Source organism: Setaria italica, chromosome VII (genome assembly GCF_000263155.2).
Source record: "Setaria italica strain Yugu1 chromosome VII, Setaria_italica_v2.0, whole genome shotgun sequence".
Classification (NCBI taxonomy): Eukaryota; Viridiplantae; Streptophyta; class Magnoliopsida; order Poales; family Poaceae; genus Setaria; species Setaria italica.
The window spans coordinates 35,294,854-35,311,370 of NC_028456.1; the positions used below are offsets into that span (position 1 = coordinate 35,294,854).

The 16,517-nt window shown below is 43.5% G+C and overlaps 3 protein-coding genes and 1 pseudogene across 3 annotated transcripts; 2 read left to right on the forward strand and 2 right to left on the reverse strand.

The window, feature by feature from the left end:
- The first annotated feature begins 893 nt into the window (after positions 1–893).
- LOC111257979 lies at positions 894–3,377 on the forward strand (annotated as a pseudogene).
- Positions 3,378–3,511: 134 nt separating this feature from the next.
- LOC101773598 lies at positions 3,512–7,611 on the reverse strand. Its single transcript, XM_004977494.3, has 8 exons — positions 6,988–7,611; positions 5,923–6,195; positions 5,708–5,836; positions 5,554–5,622; positions 5,266–5,424; positions 4,598–4,808; positions 4,153–4,488; positions 3,512–4,048 (listed from the first exon to the last, which is right to left on the reverse strand). The coding sequence occupies exons 1-8, from the start codon at positions 7,582–7,584 to the stop codon at positions 3,912–3,914; spliced, it is 1,911 nt and encodes a 636-aa protein (XP_004977551.1). The 5' UTR covers positions 7,585–7,611; the 3' UTR covers positions 3,512–3,911.
- A 257-nt stretch (positions 7,612–7,868) lies between these two features.
- Positions 7,869–11,263, forward strand: LOC101773189 (AP2-like ethylene-responsive transcription factor AIL1). Its single transcript, XM_004977493.4, has 8 exons — positions 7,869–8,193; positions 9,193–9,275; positions 10,038–10,046; positions 10,126–10,220; positions 10,357–10,430; positions 10,514–10,564; positions 10,707–10,789; positions 10,950–11,263. Exons 1-8 carry the CDS (start codon positions 7,895–7,897, stop codon positions 11,129–11,131), a joined length of 876 nt encoding a protein of 291 aa, XP_004977550.1. The 5' UTR covers positions 7,869–7,894; the 3' UTR covers positions 11,132–11,263.
- A 1,532-nt stretch (positions 11,264–12,795) lies between these two features.
- On the reverse strand, positions 12,796–16,334 carry LOC101774005 (peptidyl-prolyl cis-trans isomerase FKBP42). The gene is made up of 7 exons (XM_004977495.4): positions 16,175–16,334; positions 15,641–15,820; positions 14,760–14,849; positions 14,178–14,362; positions 13,907–14,029; positions 13,670–13,822; positions 12,796–13,293 (listed from the first exon to the last, which is right to left on the reverse strand). The coding sequence occupies exons 1-7, from the start codon at positions 16,236–16,238 to the stop codon at positions 12,967–12,969; spliced, it is 1,122 nt and encodes a 373-aa protein (XP_004977552.1). The 5' UTR covers positions 16,239–16,334; the 3' UTR covers positions 12,796–12,966.
- Positions 16,335–16,517: the final 183 nt, after the last annotated feature.

Consider the following 16,517-nt stretch of genomic DNA (forward strand, 5'->3'; position numbering starts at 1 on the left):
GTGCTAATTGCTGCTCCACATGATGGCTGATGATGGAGATGGTATCTGCCCACCAGACATGGTGGCATACAGCACTGTCATCAATGGCTTCTTTAGAGAGGATCAGGTGGACAAAGCTTACAGCCTATTTCATGAAATGCTCGATCTAGGGATTTTGCCTGATGTTGTGATCTACACCACAGTCATTGATGGCCTATGCAAAGCTGGAGCAGTTAGCAGGGCCGAGGGTGTCCTTAAGGAGATGATTCTTAAAGGTGTTAAGCCAGACATTAATCCATATACTTGTCTGATCAATGGATATTGCACTTCAGGACAATGGAAAGAGGTGGTTCGAATGCTCAAAGAAATGTCCACACAGGGTCAGCGACCAAATGTTGTTACTTATAATTTGCTGCTGGACTATCTTTGCAAGGATAGAAACAGCGCAGAAGCTAGAAAGAGTTTTGATTCTATGATTGAAAAGGGCATAAAACCTGATGTAGCGACCAAATGTTGTTACTTATAATTCTGTTGATGACGCATTCAAAATGTTTTAAGCTTTGTGTTATTCGGTCCATCGGTAGCATTTATTGTCTGGACTTGAATGGGTCACAACTAAATTTTATTTTCTTATAAGTTGCGTTGCCAAGGTCTTTACCTTTGACACTGTTATCAGGTTGAGTTTCTCACCTACCAGTTTACCCAAAATCCTAAGCCGCTAGAGCAGATAGACAATACACATGAACTTTTAGCATCAGAACTTTAAATGTTGTAGCTCATGTTTCCTTAATCGTTTTAGGATGCATAACTGTCCATGTTTTACTGCTAGTTTATTTTGCCTTTGATCTTTACCTCTCCAATTCTCCACATTGCAGGTCTTTTTGTTTAAAACAACTGCTCTGCACAAGTGCAACATGGCTGGAAAGCCTGCTGTAGTCACTCATGGAGTCATGGTATGGATGGTATGACTAACAACGTCAAACCTGCTCAGGCGGAGACTACTGATGTGGCAAATGCAGTACTTGACGGCAAGTTGTTGACAGTTTTAGTTGCTTTTTGAAAATCTTGGGTAGACTTGGGACCAGTGCACTCGGAAAGGACAGTTCAATCATGAATTGCCATTGTTTTTACTGCAGGAAGTGAGGCCATTCACCTTGGTGCTGAGACTCGTGACTTATGTACAATTGATATTAGCTCAACAGTGGGCAAAATTGTGCTGAGGTGAAATTTCTATTGAGTTATATGTTTTCTAGAAAAAGGGTTGCATTTTTAACAATTATCATTACTTCAGTGCATATATGATGACTGTTTTTTTTGTTCTGCATCTGATTGATTTAGTTATATTCGCTTGCCAACTTTTACAGGCTGAGAAGGTATTCAACCATGATTTATACTACAAGCGAACTGTGGAACATGTGGGAGAACCCATGACCCACTTGGAGTCTATTGCTTGTCAAATACAGCCTTTGTTTAATATACATGGGAAACTCTTTTTCTCTCTATTGATGTTTTATCACCGTCACAATTTTTTCATGAAACACGAATTTTTTTAGTCTATGGATTAACCGCTTTCTAGGTGAGAGCTGCTATCAAAGTTAACACATCTGTGTTCATTTGCTTCACCACTTCTGGACGGACTGCAAGGTAGATAGAAATGAATATTGCTTCTACAGTTCTGCAGTTTAGTGGAAATTTGTCTCATGTATATCTATGTGATCAGCAGGCTCACCGCTAAATATAGGCCCAGCATGCTTGTTCTTTCTGTTGCCATTCCTTGTCTAAAGACAAACCAACTGAAGTGGAGTTTCACTGATGCTTTTGAGGTAGTGTTCATGATCTTTCATGTTTCCTATTTGTGCATATGGGCATTGTCTCATTATTGTTGGCATGCTTTTCATTTATTTGTGAATGGTAACATTGGTCTTGTGAAGTTTCTCTTGTTGACATTGAACATGTAACATACAAAATTGCATAACTCGGTATATAATAGCTGTATGTCAATATGTCCCATGTGATACTCAGTATAGAATGGCTATCAAACTTATGATCTACCACATGGCAACATTCTTGATATCTCATGCAGAGTGTTGTTCTGAATTTTGATAGATATTGGTTCATTTCCCCCCTAGTACTCTGTTCGTTCATGATTCTAGTAGGATTTCGCTCAATACTGCATTTGTGGTATCTTCCTTTTCTTGAGACATTTTTATTGAAAACAATAATTAAGAGCCTTGACTCCTTTTTTGTTTGAGAAGACAGGCATGTGCTGATATTTGGCACTATGTAACTCGTATTTGTTGTATGGTTTCTTCTAGGCAAGACAATCACTCATTGTTTTCCCTGATGCTTGCTGATCCACGGCATTCAGTAAGTTAACAATCTCTTTAATTCATGAATCTAGTATGCAAAACACATACTGGTTGGATTTCTTTCAGTTGCAAAACACATCAATCCCTATCATTGGGGAGGGAGGAATTCTACAGATTTGTAGCACACTACAATGCAGCTCACTAATTCAATTCTAAACCTTTGCATGGTCTGATATTATGGTTAATCAAAAGATATTTCCAACTTTAAAAATTCTCTGGTTAATGGAGCCAATCCTTACAGGAGAAGGCTACGTTAAACTGATAATGCTTGAAGTGGTGATCCCACTTAGCTTGTTCTTGGTGCTTAACTCTGAGTGTGTCTTAATCTCCTGAGCAGATATTAAGTCTTTGTTTGTCATGTTTCGTGTTTTTCCATTGCGTGGTGCAAATTGATTGATTACTCCTGTCCGAACTAATGAGTGATTGTCTGGTGAGTTGTTATTAATCACATACATTGCCTTTCAGGCCGAGTCTACCAGCGCTGCAAATGAGTCAGTTCTGAAGGTTTATCTTGACCACGGCAGAGCCTCTGGTGTGGTCAAATTCCATGACTGTCGTTGTTTGGCAGATAGCAGGAGAGTCATTGGTTGTGAAGATCATTGAGCTGGATGACTGGACGGGCATTTTTTGCCGATTTTTGTCTCGGGCGAAACCTATTGGCCTTTGCAAAATAAGCAGTTTTTCCTATGGTGCCATCACAGGATTGCTTAGCAATTTAAAACTCCTACGATGTAGGTCGAAGTTGTCAAATTCTGCAACATTACAACCTAAATGTGCTCCATCAAACTGCATTCTATCCTTGCTATTTGTTTGACCAGAGCCTGTTTTTCGTTCATCTATTCGTTTTGCTGCTCATCACGTTTGTTTTTTTATCAATTCAATTGGGAGAAAGGTTATTAGTATCTTGATCTGTTTCTTATACTGGCATGAAATCTACCATCCTGTCAGTGTTTAAACGCTTAGGTGAATGCAGTCTGGTCTATATCCTACGCAGGAACTCAATTAGATAAGTACCAGCGTGTGTTCTAGATGACCAGTTGCCGTTGTGAATCAACGGCAAGTCATTGTGAATGAACGCTGATACTGTTTTAGCAAGTCATTATGAACCAACGCTGAGGTTGATTCAGCAAAACAAAGTTTACGATAAAGCCGAACACCTTACATAGCAAAACAGTTCACAGCTTTCTCTTTGTATTCAAGTATTCAACTACTCATAGCTTGTAATATACAAATTCATTTGCTTCGTGATCACTTACATGTGTTGATCGCTTCACTCCAGCCTTTACAATGTTCAGACAACAATGTTCGAAACTGCACATATCCTTTTAGCTTGCTATACTAGTGCCATTATCAGGCACTATGGAAGGAATGGTATAAAGAGGCTACAATTTGTACCAGAAAAAAAAAAAGCAGTAGTTCATGTGGACCGGTCCTCCAGCCCTGTGATGGCAGGGCCCTTACTCTATATTGTGCCCAGGGCAACTTAATGAACAATTTTTACTCAAAAAGCTTCCAATGCTTTCATTAGAATAGGTCACTAGTTTGATGGGTTATTCAGCATGATTAGTAAGTGTTGCTGCGTTGTTCCTCAACGACAGGAGTGACTGACATCTGCGGAGGATAAGAAGATATCCAATTTGCCCACAAATTTGCAACTTTAACAATATAGTGATTGCCATTCCACATGATCAACTTCATTCCTACATGGAAGCAACAGGAGTAATTCGTGGAGCTCTTGAAAGAGAAATCAGACAGCCAAAAAATTTTCATTCTGAAAATAGTGGAACCACAGCACAAGTTTTACCTGGTACAGAACTGGGTGGGAGGAGGCTTAGTCTACATGTTGTCTTGTTGGTGGGAAGAAAATTTTGTAGACTGGGCACCTCAAGTTCATTAATATTGTTGATGGACTCCAAAAGAGGTTTAGCCACAGATGCATCTAAGTGATTGCTGTCAACAACCCTTTTAAGAGCCATTTCTAAACCACTTGTCCAAGCATTAATACATCTGTCCAAACAAACCAGCATTTTACTCAACATTCCAGGATCTGCAAGAACCCAAGGCTTGAAACACTGCATGGAGAAACATAAAATCTGTGCAACTCTATATATCTCCCCAAGAGCAATAAAGTAACGACCACCTGTAAAACCAACATAGCTGAGAGTTTATAGTTGAATTCCATCTGTGAAGATAAACGATCATCCAAAAACAAACGATAAAGCTTTACTGATCGTGCAAAATATTTATACCTTCAGAAATCACTTGGTCGCAGACATTTGTATGACAAGATTTTTGCCAAATCGCTGCACCATGCTGCAATTCTTGGGCACAGGGCAGAAGCATACTGTACCATGCACCGACATAGTCACCTTGTTCCTTTCTGGAAGCTAGCTCCAATGTATGAAGGGTGGAAACACTGTGCTTGTAAAGTTCAACTGCCACACTTGTATCTTCAATTGCCTGTAATTATGTATCACACAGAAAATGTTCAATCAATATATAATTTACTTTCCCTAATCAAAATCAGATCATCAGTCCATCAATCATTCTATCAAGAAGCAGATGGGAAAAATTGCAAGATTGAGTGCACATACTGCATGTTATAAACAACAGAAATTCACTCAAGAAAAATTTCAAGAGTCATTTACCAAAAGGGATTACTGGTGATAATAATAAACAGTGACATCAAGACAAAATCATGATGTCAAACTGAGCAGAGAGAAATTAGGTGGTTGAGAAAGAATATTAGTGTATTGATATTAAATAAATTTAGATTAAAAATCAATATTTCAAGACAGCAATTTACGAGAAGGAAAACTTTATTTGTGATTTTTGCACTGCCAACAGTAGGGAAAGCTCCTACAACAGCATACTGATAATGAGCAGGAACTTACGTAACATAAACGATTATACATACCCGTGAAATCTTTTCTGCTAAACAATACTCTTGTTCAAAATCCTTCAGTTGTTCCTCTTTGATACAGTTAAGCACTTCTGTTATACATACATCCCTAGGATGTTCCTCTGTGCAAAAGCCATTGGGCAGTGAAGAATCTTTTAGTTTGTCATATATTTCCTGGAGATTAAGGAAAATGCATTAAAAATTATAATTTCAGTCCTTGAATTGATGCACGTTAACTCAAAGCAATTTTCAATATATTCAAAAGACAAATCTCATTTATAGCCACAGATAATCAGAACCCACCTGAATCTCCCTTCCGATTGCTGTTGCTTTCCTGTTTTCACCAGACAGTGTAAAAACCTTCTGTGCTGCCTGAAGGCATATCCTTAGTTACTAAATCATGAAGCAACAAAATATACCAATAAAGTCCTTTATAGTGTATTGAGTAATCACCGACCTTAAGATCCTTCACATGCTTGAATACTAATGCCAAGGACTCTTCTTTCAACCTATGGTAGAATTCAATCAAAATGCAATCACCTGTTGAGCTACTAGAACGGTTTTCATCTGTTTCAAATGAAGAGTTCTGATCACTGATCATTAGTGTACGTCGAAAGAAAAATAAACTAAAACTGTGTGTAAGCGGATAACTTAAATGTAGTGAAATCTCACCATTTCATTGTTAGAAAACAAATCATACGAATTCTGCACACTTTCTGCAGAGCTTTCTTCAATGCGAATAACATCTGCCCGAACACTCTCTTCGTACAGGTTGAGTATGGCTGAATTATTAGGCGGAGAGTAACCAGAGGCCTTCACACATTCTCCCGTGGACTCATGAGTCCCAATATCAACAGTAGTTTGACGAAAATGGTTCAATTTTTCATCAACACTGGTTAACGATGACTGGACTTCCTGGTCAGTGCTCAATGATTTTGTTATACCCTGGAACATATAAAAACATTTGGATCAACCAATGGAAATGGACAAATCGACAGATTAAGAGAAAGAACAAAATCTAGAAATAATTGTTGCTCAGGGTTGGTAATGCTGTAGTTCAATAGAATTCTCTTCTGTAAAACTTTAAATGATCTATCATTGAAAACATAACTGCATAAGTGTGATCCCTTTTTAGTACAAACTATCATTGACACTGCGTTGCTATCATATCCTCAGCGACTGCCATTTGTCTGAATGGTGTTTCGGATTTTCAGTCAGAGCTTCACACCAACATACACCTTAGCTGTACATAAAAATAGGCAAAACAAGACCATGCAATGTAGTTGCACTTTTATATTGAATATGACAATAATGGTTTACTTTTTGATAACCAGAGTCCAGAGGTCCTAGTGTTGTGAAACCAATGAGTTTGCTCAGTGATTTTCTAAAGCAGGCCAGGTTTGGCAGCCTAGCTTGAAATTTACAAGCATGTAAGGAACCAATAATCCTTCCATCTGTTACCCCAAACACTGCATCATTCATATCATCCCAGTAGCCCACCCTTCATTTTACACCACACTTATTCAAGTTTGCATTCTGTTAAGTACCACATTTCGTCACCATAATGCTTGAAATAATCATACATCATACTAGGGCAATCCGAATGTTTCTTTCGGATAGTGCCAATGTCATTATACAGTCATTCCAACTAATAACTCGAAACATCTCATGGCAATTTGGCAAAGACAGCTAAATAAGCTACGGAAGGGGAAATGCATCACAGGATGCCACGCTCACCTCAATCTTTCCAATCCCATCCCCAAGCGCTCGTCCGCCTCGATCCTGATCGGCAGGTTCCGCCGTCGCCGCCGTGAATTCCCAATCATCGTCTCCGAGCCCTTCGCCATCCTCCGCCTCCTCTTGCGGACCCGCATCCGCAGCGCCGGCGGTGGGGGAAGGCTGAGATCCGTAGAGGCCGGCGATGAGGTCCTTCAGATCCGCTGGCCTCGATCCGTCGGTGGTGAAGGACGCGGCGCGCTGGGGCGCCGTATCCGTCGGCAGCGGTCCCCCCGGTCCTTCCTCCTCCTGGTCGTCGCCGGCGCCGAACAGGGAGAGAGGGAGCGGGCCCCGCGGCTTCTCCCAGGAGGAGGGAGCGGCGTCGGAGGTAGCCGTCGGAGGGGTGGGCGGCGCGGGGGCGCCCGCGTTGGATCCGAGCTCGCTCGCCACGAAGTCGCCCCAGTCGTCGTCGAAGGCCGCGAAGGTGTCCGGCCGGGGATCGGCGAGGGCCGGCTGCGGCGCGGCGGGCGCGGGTGCGGAGGCGAAGGTGAAGTCGCCGAAATCGAAGTCGTCGTCGAGGAAGGGCGCGGGGGGCGGGGGGAACGCGACGGCGTCCATGGCGCAGGGGAGCTGCGTTGGTCGGCGGCTGGAAAGGGAGGGAATAATGCAGCCCGGCCCTTCGGTGATCGAACCAAATTCTACTGTTCTGAAACCACATCGCCATCGTCAGGCTGCGCTTTCGGGCTTGTTGGGCCGGTATGGCACTGCCAAGCCTCCGTCATGCCGTCCTGGGCCGTCAGCTCAGCTCGCCCCCGACCTGGTGGCCTCTCTCCGCTCCGGCAGCCTCCACCACCTCCTCTCTCCGTTGTGTTTGTGACGCGAGCACTTGAAGATTCGCGAAACCCAGCGCGACCCGACACCCGCAGCTATGGCCACCGTCCAACCCCAATCGCCAGCGGGCCCCGCCCCTTCTACCCCGCAGAAGGGGCGGCATGGTGACGCCCCCAACCCGCCCGCCGCCTCCGGCGAACCCCCCGCCGCGGCGGGTCCGGGCGGCGAGATCGCCGCGCTCGACAAGCAGCTCGCCGTCGGCGGCGGCGGCGGCGGCGAGGAGAGGAAGCCGGGTGGAGGCGCAAGCGCCGGCGCAGGCGGGGGAGGGAAGCTGGTAGCGGAGGCCATGCGCAAGTACGCCGCGCCGCGGTCTTCGCGGTTCCACGGCGTCACACGGTGCGGGCTGGCAACCCTGGGGAATAGGGGGGCGGTACTGCCCGTCCGGGTGCCTCTCGTTGTGCTTTGGATTGATTAGGGCCCTGTTTGGGAAGGGCGTGTTAAAATTTAACAGGGTGTTAAACTTTAACACCCTCAAATAAAGGTGTTAAACTTTAGTATCTTGAGGTGTTTGGATGATCTGTTAAAATTTAACATCTTAGGTTGTAATTGACAACTTTACCCCTCATCACTCCTCTCAATGGCAGCCAAATACCCCTTCTTCCTTCTTCTCCTTCCTCCTCCTTCCTTCTTCCTCCTTTCCTGCGCCTGGCGCCTCCGGCCCCACCCCTGCTCGGTCCACGCCGTGCCCGGCGCCAGCGTCGGCGTCGGCGCTGCCGGCCGCCCCGTCGGCCCCTCCCCTGCGCCTGCCGCCTCCGGCCCCGCCCCGCCGCCGGCGTCCCCTACCGCGGCGCTAGCGGCCGCGCCCGCCCGAGCCCCCAACGCCACCACCGCGCCCGCCCAAGCCCCCACCGCCACCACCTGCGCCGCCCGCCGCCCGCGCGAGGCCGCCCGCGCTGGCCGCCGCCCGCCGCCCGCGCGAGGCTGCCCGCGCGAGCCCGCCGCGTGCTGCCCAGCGCGGCATCCCGGCGCAGGAGCGGCGCGGACCGGCGGTGGCGCGCGATGGGCGGACCAGCGGCGGCGCGACGGGCGGACTGGCGGCGGTGCGCGACGTGCGGATCGGGGAAGGAAGATGAGGGCAGTGGAGGAGAGAGAAGAGGAGAGAGAGGGGGGCAACCAGGGAATAAGTGGGGAGGGGGACCACTTTTAACACCTTTAGCACATTTTAACACCCCCTCCATGTGTTTATGAAAAGAGGGGTGTTAAATTTTAACACTTCATCTTTAACACTTGTGTTTGGCAACCAAAAGTGTTAAAATCTGTTAAAAAGGGGGTGTTAAACTTTAACACCCCCTTCCCAAACAGGCCCTAGGTTGTTCGCTGCTGCTCTGGCCGCAGGCTGAAGTGGAGCGGTAAGTACGAGGCGCACCTCTGGGACAACACCAGCCAGGTCGAGGGCCGCAAGCGCAAGGGCAAGCACGGTATGCGCGCTACCAACCTCAACTCCGAGCTCTAGCTCACTGTAAAATCTTCTGAATGTTTCAACCATTGTTGTATATATACGAGATGAAACCAACTCTGCAGTTTAATTAGGTGCGTCAATGCCATGTACTAAACGGCAGGATCAGTTTCCAGATTTCATTTCTTTTTGCTTTTTGCAGCAGAGTAGCTAATCAGTCGAGTACATCATATTCCTGGCCTCTTTCATGGTGTCCTAATTGCATCGTCAATGCAGCAACTAGAGTTCAGCAAGTCACCTAGTATGCTCTATCCTAATTCTACCTGTAAAGGAGGATAGACCATGATGCTAGGATAGTATTTTTGTGTTAAGAAAGTTAGTGCCTATGGATGGGTGCATCAGGTGCGCCGTCAATCTTGTATTCGTGAATGGTTTATCGATGTTCTTTTTAATTTGTCTTTGAAATAGGATATATAGCACCCCAAAACTTGTGCTTTATGAGGTACATATATTGTGCTCAAAGTTATGTTTTCTGTAATCTTTATGCTTGTCTATCAGAAATGTTAATCGCCATAATAAGGTGCAAATGGGTCACAATACAAGACGAATAAGATGCTTAAAAATGCATTAGGATTCATGATATCAGCATATGCTCTGGATAAAGAGTCATTCTCCTAATAGCACGTCCAGTCACGTCCTTAATTTTCCAGTGTTCTTAAGCTGATCCTTCATTAATTTGTGCATGGAACTTGGTTTTTGCTCTTGGCTGCTGTTTGGTCTTCAGTGTACTTAGGTGAGTGGTGCTACTCATGGAAGGGGCTCATTTGGAACACAAAACTGCTCAAGTTTTAACTTCTTTTCTGGCATTACAGGCAGCTATGTTACTGAAGAGCAGGCTGCAAAGGCACATGATTTGGCAGCCCTTAAATATTGGGGCACAGGTCCAAACACCAAACTGAACTTCAGTGTAAGATTTTTTTTCCTTGATAATTCTGTGTAAGAAGTGAATGTTGCTTAGTGCATACTGATATGTTTAGGAACTAGCGTATCTTGTTCAAGAACTGGGAAAGTAAATTGCATTAATAGCTTTTATTTATTATCAGATTTCTGACTATGAGAAAGAAATCGAGATTATGAATACCATGTCCCAAGATGAATTTGTTGCCTACATAAGGAGGTCAGTGGTACATTCAAAAATTTATATTGTAGTACTTATATGATGTGTCCTTTCTTTTTTATTGTCATGATTTATTGTTATAGGCAAAGCAGTTGTTTCTCAAGAGGTACTTCATCATACCGGGGTGTAACCAGGTGATGATTCTTCTTTGCTAAATGAACTAATAACCATTTGATATCCTTTGAATGGAGGGAAAAAAATGTTGTGCTTAACTAGGGACGTTTGAATGGTCTGTTGCGATTTTGCAACTTTCTCTAATCACTTTTTTACCAACAGACGAAAAGACGGTAAATGGCAAGCACGAATTGGTAGGATTGGTGAGAGTAGAGACACCAAAGACATTTACCTTGGGACTTTCGGTGAGTTATAAGGTTTCTACCTTGTTGAACTTCCAAAGCTTTTCTGAATGATAGTCACTAGGCACTACAGCTTGTTTCTGTCAACTAAAAACTAAAAAGCTACAGTTGATTGATATTTCTAGCGAAATTATCCTTAATTAAAATTGCCCATGGCTTGCAGACACTGAAGAAGAGGCGGCTGAAGCTTATGACATAGCAGCAATTGAGCTTCGGGGTGTTCATGCCGTTACCAACTTTGACATTAGTAACTACTGTGAAGATGGTTTGAGAAAACTAGAAGGCCCGTCAGAAGTGGCAAAGCTGGAAGGTCCATCTGAGGTCATGAAGCTCGCTGGACAATAGACACTAGACATCTAGAATAGAAACATGTACATTATTTTTCCATTTCATTTCATTTGTCATAATATTTCACCCTCCTTCTGGTATTCCTGTTATTAGGAGTCACCCCTTCATTGATCATCTGATTGAATTTAAGCATAGCCTCATCCACTCTTCCCAACTTGCAAAGTACATCTATTAATGCTCCATAGTTGACTACATCAGGACTCAACCCTTGCTGCCTCATCTGGTCAGATACATGTATTGCCTCATCCATCAGACCACCTCTAGCATATGCACAGAACAATACGTTAAAGATTTGATGGTCAGGTGAAATACCATTAGCTACCATCAGATTGAAGAGATCATGCATATCAATAAGATCTCCTTTCGAAGCATACCCATTAAGCAGAATGCTATAGGTAGTTACATCAGGTTTTATGCTCTTTTCAATCATAGAATCAAAAATCTTTCTAACTTCTCTGCTGTTTCTATTCTTGCAAAGATAGTCCAGCAGCAAATTATAAGTAACAATATTTGGTCGCTGCCCCTGTGTGGACATTTCTTTGAGCATTCGAACCACCTCTTTCCATTGTCCTGAAGTGCAATATCCATTGATCAGACAAGTATATGTATTAATGTCTGGCTTAACACCTTTAAGAATCATCTCCTGAAGGACACCCTCGGCCCTGCTAACTGCTCCAGCTTTGCATAGGCCATCAATGGTGTCGAGACATCTTTATGTGACACGCAAATTTGTTGGAGTAATTATGTCTGTCTAATGCACTGTCTCATGCTCTAATTTACTTGCCATGTTCTGTGGTCTCCTTTGTTTAGAGAAATGTTATCTTGACAGTGCTCTTCAGCATCAAGTTTATCACCAAGTAAAATTATCTTGTTTTCAGTTCCAGTTATCTTTATAACAGGGGTCAATTTACAAGTAAATGGGTGCCACAAAGTTTGGATGCTTTTTGTTGCATAATTTGTTAAGAAATCCTGCACTCTTGACTCCCAAGTGTAAAATCAATCATAAGTGTCTACTGTTTGCAATTCCACAGATTAGGTAAATCCAATACTATCGTTCTATGGATTAAGATATTAGAAACAGGCTCTAACAAGAATAATTGTTTGTTTTGTGTTGGATTTGCCCACTTTGACATGTTTTTGAAGGTTTGTTTGGTAGGGTTTTTGTTTTCTATAGCTGTGCCTGCACCGGTTGCTGGTGGGGAGTCTAGGGGGAATTACCTCAGAAAATGCAGGAGTATTTTCCATGTGTTGCGCATATTATTTGTATTTACGTATTCCACCACCCTCCATAGGTCAGGCCTTCCTGTAATTTAAAGATATTGTATATGTGCTTATGGGATGTCCCTGAACATCCATATTTGCATGGGTTGCAGTTCCATGTCCATACAAAAGAGCCGTGGAAGGTCCCAGTATGTCTTTTGGCTTTTGCTTGGAATTTAGAATGGTTGTAATACCAACAATGAACTGAGATTTTTGTGCTCCTCTGCGAGCAACTGCAGTTTCAGTTGCAACAGCATTCATCAGGAGAATGAAATCTAGAGCTCAAGTGAAACAGTATTATTACTAGCATAATCTAAAATGTGAAAACTGTATTATTCACTGGCATAAAAAGCTTTTTGAAACTTCAGCTGAAAGAATGCACGAACTTTGGCTCCAAGCTTGGCCAATACACAACATTGTAAAGAGTTTATAATAACTATATTTGATCCCAACTGCTCAAATACATCATCAAATGATCAAAAGTTGAACAGAAATTCCAGTTAAGTACAAGGTCGGTCGTATGGCCATGGAATCCAAAGCACCAACTCTAAACAATTTCCAGGTAAACTACCCTACTCATTCTTACGTTTGAACATCCGAATCAGATAATGAATTAAGGACACCAGCCACTGCCAGAAAATAGCGAGGTAGTTTGCCTTCTTTGGTTTCACTTCAGGCCTTGGCCCAAAGAGACCTTTGTATAGCTCTTTCTGCTTTTGGTACAGAACCTTGTCTTGTTCTGCGAGCAACCGGAGCTCCCGAAGGATCTCCTTGTCTTCTGGGGAGTATTTCTTCGCTTTCAGGAAATCCTCCCTGGCCGATTCTGTCTGGCCAAGTTCAGATTTAGCTTTTCCTCGCCTGAATAGTGCTTTCACGTTACTTTCGTCCTCTGACAAGACCTGAAGAATAAGATAACGGAAAGGATTGGCCATCAAATCAGTAATTTTACAGACAAAGGGTAATTTTGCAGTAGGAACATGGGATTGTTCAATTGATTATTGATCAATCATCATAAAATCAGCACTTTTAAGAAAAGAGCTGAAAAAGGTGCAAAATCAGCTGTTTGATAACTCTAACGCAGAACCTTGCATGTTGATACCTGAATTCATGTAGGCCACATGAGGTTAGTTGCTTAAGCAGACATGTTTTTACCACCGGAACATAAAATCATGTATAGTTTATGTGAAGGTCTACGCAAACTAGAAAAATGCACTCATGAATGTAAATCATGCATTGAAGAATGAGTTTTCTCATGGGCGTAGTAGAATAACATACGATGCTACACTGCACAATAGCTTCATTGAATCTATTTAGTTTGATAAGGCACGCAGCCATGTTGAGGTGACATGGATTTTTCACAGCCAAGGCCATGTCTCTGTACTTCCCAAACAATTGAAACATGAAATCGTCACCCATGTACGCAATTGCCTGTAAAAAGGAACAAAGTAGAGGACTGAAATCAGAATAATGTGAAGAACTATAAGCATGCCAAAAGTGAAGTATGCCACTAACCATTTCATATTGCTGCATGGCCTCCTCAAGCTTCTTTTTTTTGAAATATTCATTGCCTTCAATCTTTCTCCGGTCTGCAGCTGCAATCCTCTCCTCAACTGTCATGTCACTTCGAGCTTTCCCCTGATTCACAGTTAGTCATGATTTGAAAGTTCCCAACTTGAGGAAAGCAAGTAATGCTAATCAATACGAATAATATCAGCCTACTCTTCAAAATAATAATGATTAAAGCATTATGTGGGGTGGAGGTGGGAGAGCTTTGTTTCTCTACCTCCTTGATATCATCAAATCCAATAAGTTCAACTTCATAAACAAGGTCTGCCATTGGAGGAACATTTGGGAACGAAAAGCTTCCTTCTTTGCCATAGCCTAGCTCCCAACCAACATGCAACAATGCACGCTCCCCGCTTCTCATGTTGCCAACACCAATGCCTAAACCAGACATTTCCTTTTTCTCTGTTGATGGAGTAAAAAGCTTTAGAAAGTTACTCCATAGGCGATTATCATTGATAAACACTGATGTAGTGTTGATGATGCCCATATAATTCTCAGGTTATTTACCCATACCTGTAGGCTTGCTGAGCAATGCAACATAAAAAGGTACAAATCAGAAATGAGTAATGCATATTTCACTCTTTCATCTCACAACACATTAACCAATTAATAGCAGGCATGACAAGTTACTGGCTGGATAACTGGCTATTCAGATCCTCATTAAGAGTCATCATCATTGTACTAGAAAACCATAACAGCATGCAAACGAAGCTGTTTAAATTTATGGAGTTGATGGATGAAATTGCGTGCAGCCGAGCAAAGCTGAGTATAAAATAAGTGAAAGTGATTTTTGTGGCACCTTTTCCAAGTACTAGTTCAATCGGATGCTGTTCCTGCCACGTATCCTCAAATTTATGAGATGATCCTTGAACCCATGCTCTATAGTGCACTGCAACACAAGATTTAGAAAAGAAAAAGTTAATTCACTGCTGTTCTCCTTTGAAGCACTTTGTCATGTTGCTAAATCATAGTGCATGTGCATGCCCCCTTCCAATAGCAAAAGGATTGACGTGCGGTTACAGAATTAGGCAACTTTCAAAAAGAAAAAAAAGGGGGGTGGGGGGAGGGGGGGGGTCAAATCTGAACTTTTGAAAATTGACATAATCAATTAGAGTACAAAAACAATAGGTGTTGTTACTCGATGAATAGAAACGAGATGTGGGACACTTTTGATAAATAGAACATCAGCATTAGAGCAACAAACTGGATAGGTACCAGCAAAAGATATTAATACTCAGTGAATGCAAAAGAGTAACAGGAAGGCACAATTAGTATTAAATATCTAGAACTCTAAGCCTCCAGTATTCCACTAGCTTACATGGCAAAGTATTCTAGTGTGTTTGTGTTGAGAAAGCAGCCTATGCCTAGATAGTAGATACATAGAGAACTTGTCTACGTATTCCCATTTCAGTTATAAAAGTGCTATTCACATTGAAAGCAACCAAGGCCATTAGCATCTCATGATCATAATCCTGGGACTGGGAAAGAGAACGAAGTTTGATGAACATGTAAGTTATATGTGTTGCCCCAAACCGTTAGATGGGGGAAACAGCGCAAACAAACACAAACGGGATACGATTATAGAGTAGAATATATGGCTCGTGCAGTATGTTATTCTTATCTAGAAAGTAGAAACCAACATCCCAAGCACTGGAACGGACCATTTATGCCATTACTCACCAAAGCACGTCGCAAACTTTAAGGGTCTCTTGCCATGGCCTTCTTTGATGACTTGTTTCTTAACTTTATCATGAAGAACCTCCATATCAGAGGAAACCACGGGTGGAGCACTGCCATCCTGGGGAGGTTCAGTATGCACAGAAGAGGCCTCTTCCACTGTTATTTCATTATCACTGGAGCCTGAGAATCAGAAAAAGAAGAACCAAGAGGAAAACAGAGATGAGGATTCAGAAATTGCTCGCCATCTCGATACAGAGTCCAATTTCACTATCTAGCCACATTACAATTCAGGAAAGTGTCCTGCAGCAGCTGTGAATAGCAGAATTCGAAACCGCCTCATTGTAAAGTAGCGGCCAGCTTGCTCTAATCTTCAAAGTCCCAGGTCCCAACAGAAAGCGCAGACAGATATCCGAAACAAAGAGGCTCAAGTGAGAATACCGACGAGAGGACAGGGAGCTCCACCTCCACCTCCACGGAGCACTGGGCACGCGTGGGGGCGGAGAGATAGTTCCCGCGAGCGAGGAAGGGACTCACCAGCGGCGGGATCGGAAGCGGCGGCGGCGGCTGCAGGCGCCGAATCTTCTTCGACGGCGGCCATCGCTGCGGGTGGCTGGCCGGGAAACGGCCGGCCGGCGGAAACTTCTAGGCTGCGCGGGTGGGGACCGATACCTGTACGCGCAGTGGAGGGCGAGAGAGGAGGGGAGGTCTTACAGTTTCTTGGGCCAAGAACCCACCGTACCGGCCCACCAAGTCCAGTCCCAGCTAACAACTACTACTGCAACAGCTAACAACCTGGTCTTCACCCTGGGACAGCGGCCTCTGGACACGAGCTTCAACTTGCACATCAAACTTCACCGTATAAAATACAGACCATCAC

Bases quoted from the DNA above. Each gene is read 5' to 3' on its own strand.
- LOC101773598 (XM_004977494.3), bottom strand. From the start codon at position 7,584: ATGGACGCCGTCGCGTTCCCCCCGCCCCCCGCGCCCTTCCTCGACGAC. The intron at 6,196-6,987 runs GTGAGCGTGGCA...TATATGTTCCAG, and splicing joins ATGGGATTGGAAAGATTGAG to GGTATAACAAAATCATTGAG. The intron at 5,623-5,707 runs GTCGGTGATTAC...ATATGCCTTCAG, and splicing joins AGCATGTGAAGGATCTTAAG to GCAGCACAGAAGGTTTTTAC.
- LOC101773189 (XM_004977493.4), top strand. From the start codon at position 7,895: ATGGCCACCGTCCAACCCCAATCGCCAGCGGGCCCCGCCCCTTCTACC. The intron at 10,221-10,356 runs GTAAGATTTTTT...ATTTATTATCAG, and splicing joins ACACCAAACTGAACTTCAGT to ATTTCTGACTATGAGAAAGA. The intron at 10,431-10,513 runs GTCAGTGGTACA...TTATTGTTATAG, and splicing joins TTTGTTGCCTACATAAGGAG to GCAAAGCAGTTGTTTCTCAA.
- LOC101774005 (XM_004977495.4), bottom strand. From the start codon at position 16,238: ATGGCCGCCGTCGAAGAAGATTCGGCGCCTGCAGCCGCCGCCGCCGCT. The intron at 14,363-14,759 runs GTGCCACAAAAA...CTCCATCAACAG, and splicing joins TGAACTAGTACTTGGAAAAG to AGAAAAAGGAAATGTCTGGT. The intron at 13,294-13,669 runs GTATGTTATTCT...CTTATTCTTCAG, and splicing joins CTATTGTGCAGTGTAGCATC to GTCTTGTCAGAGGACGAAAG.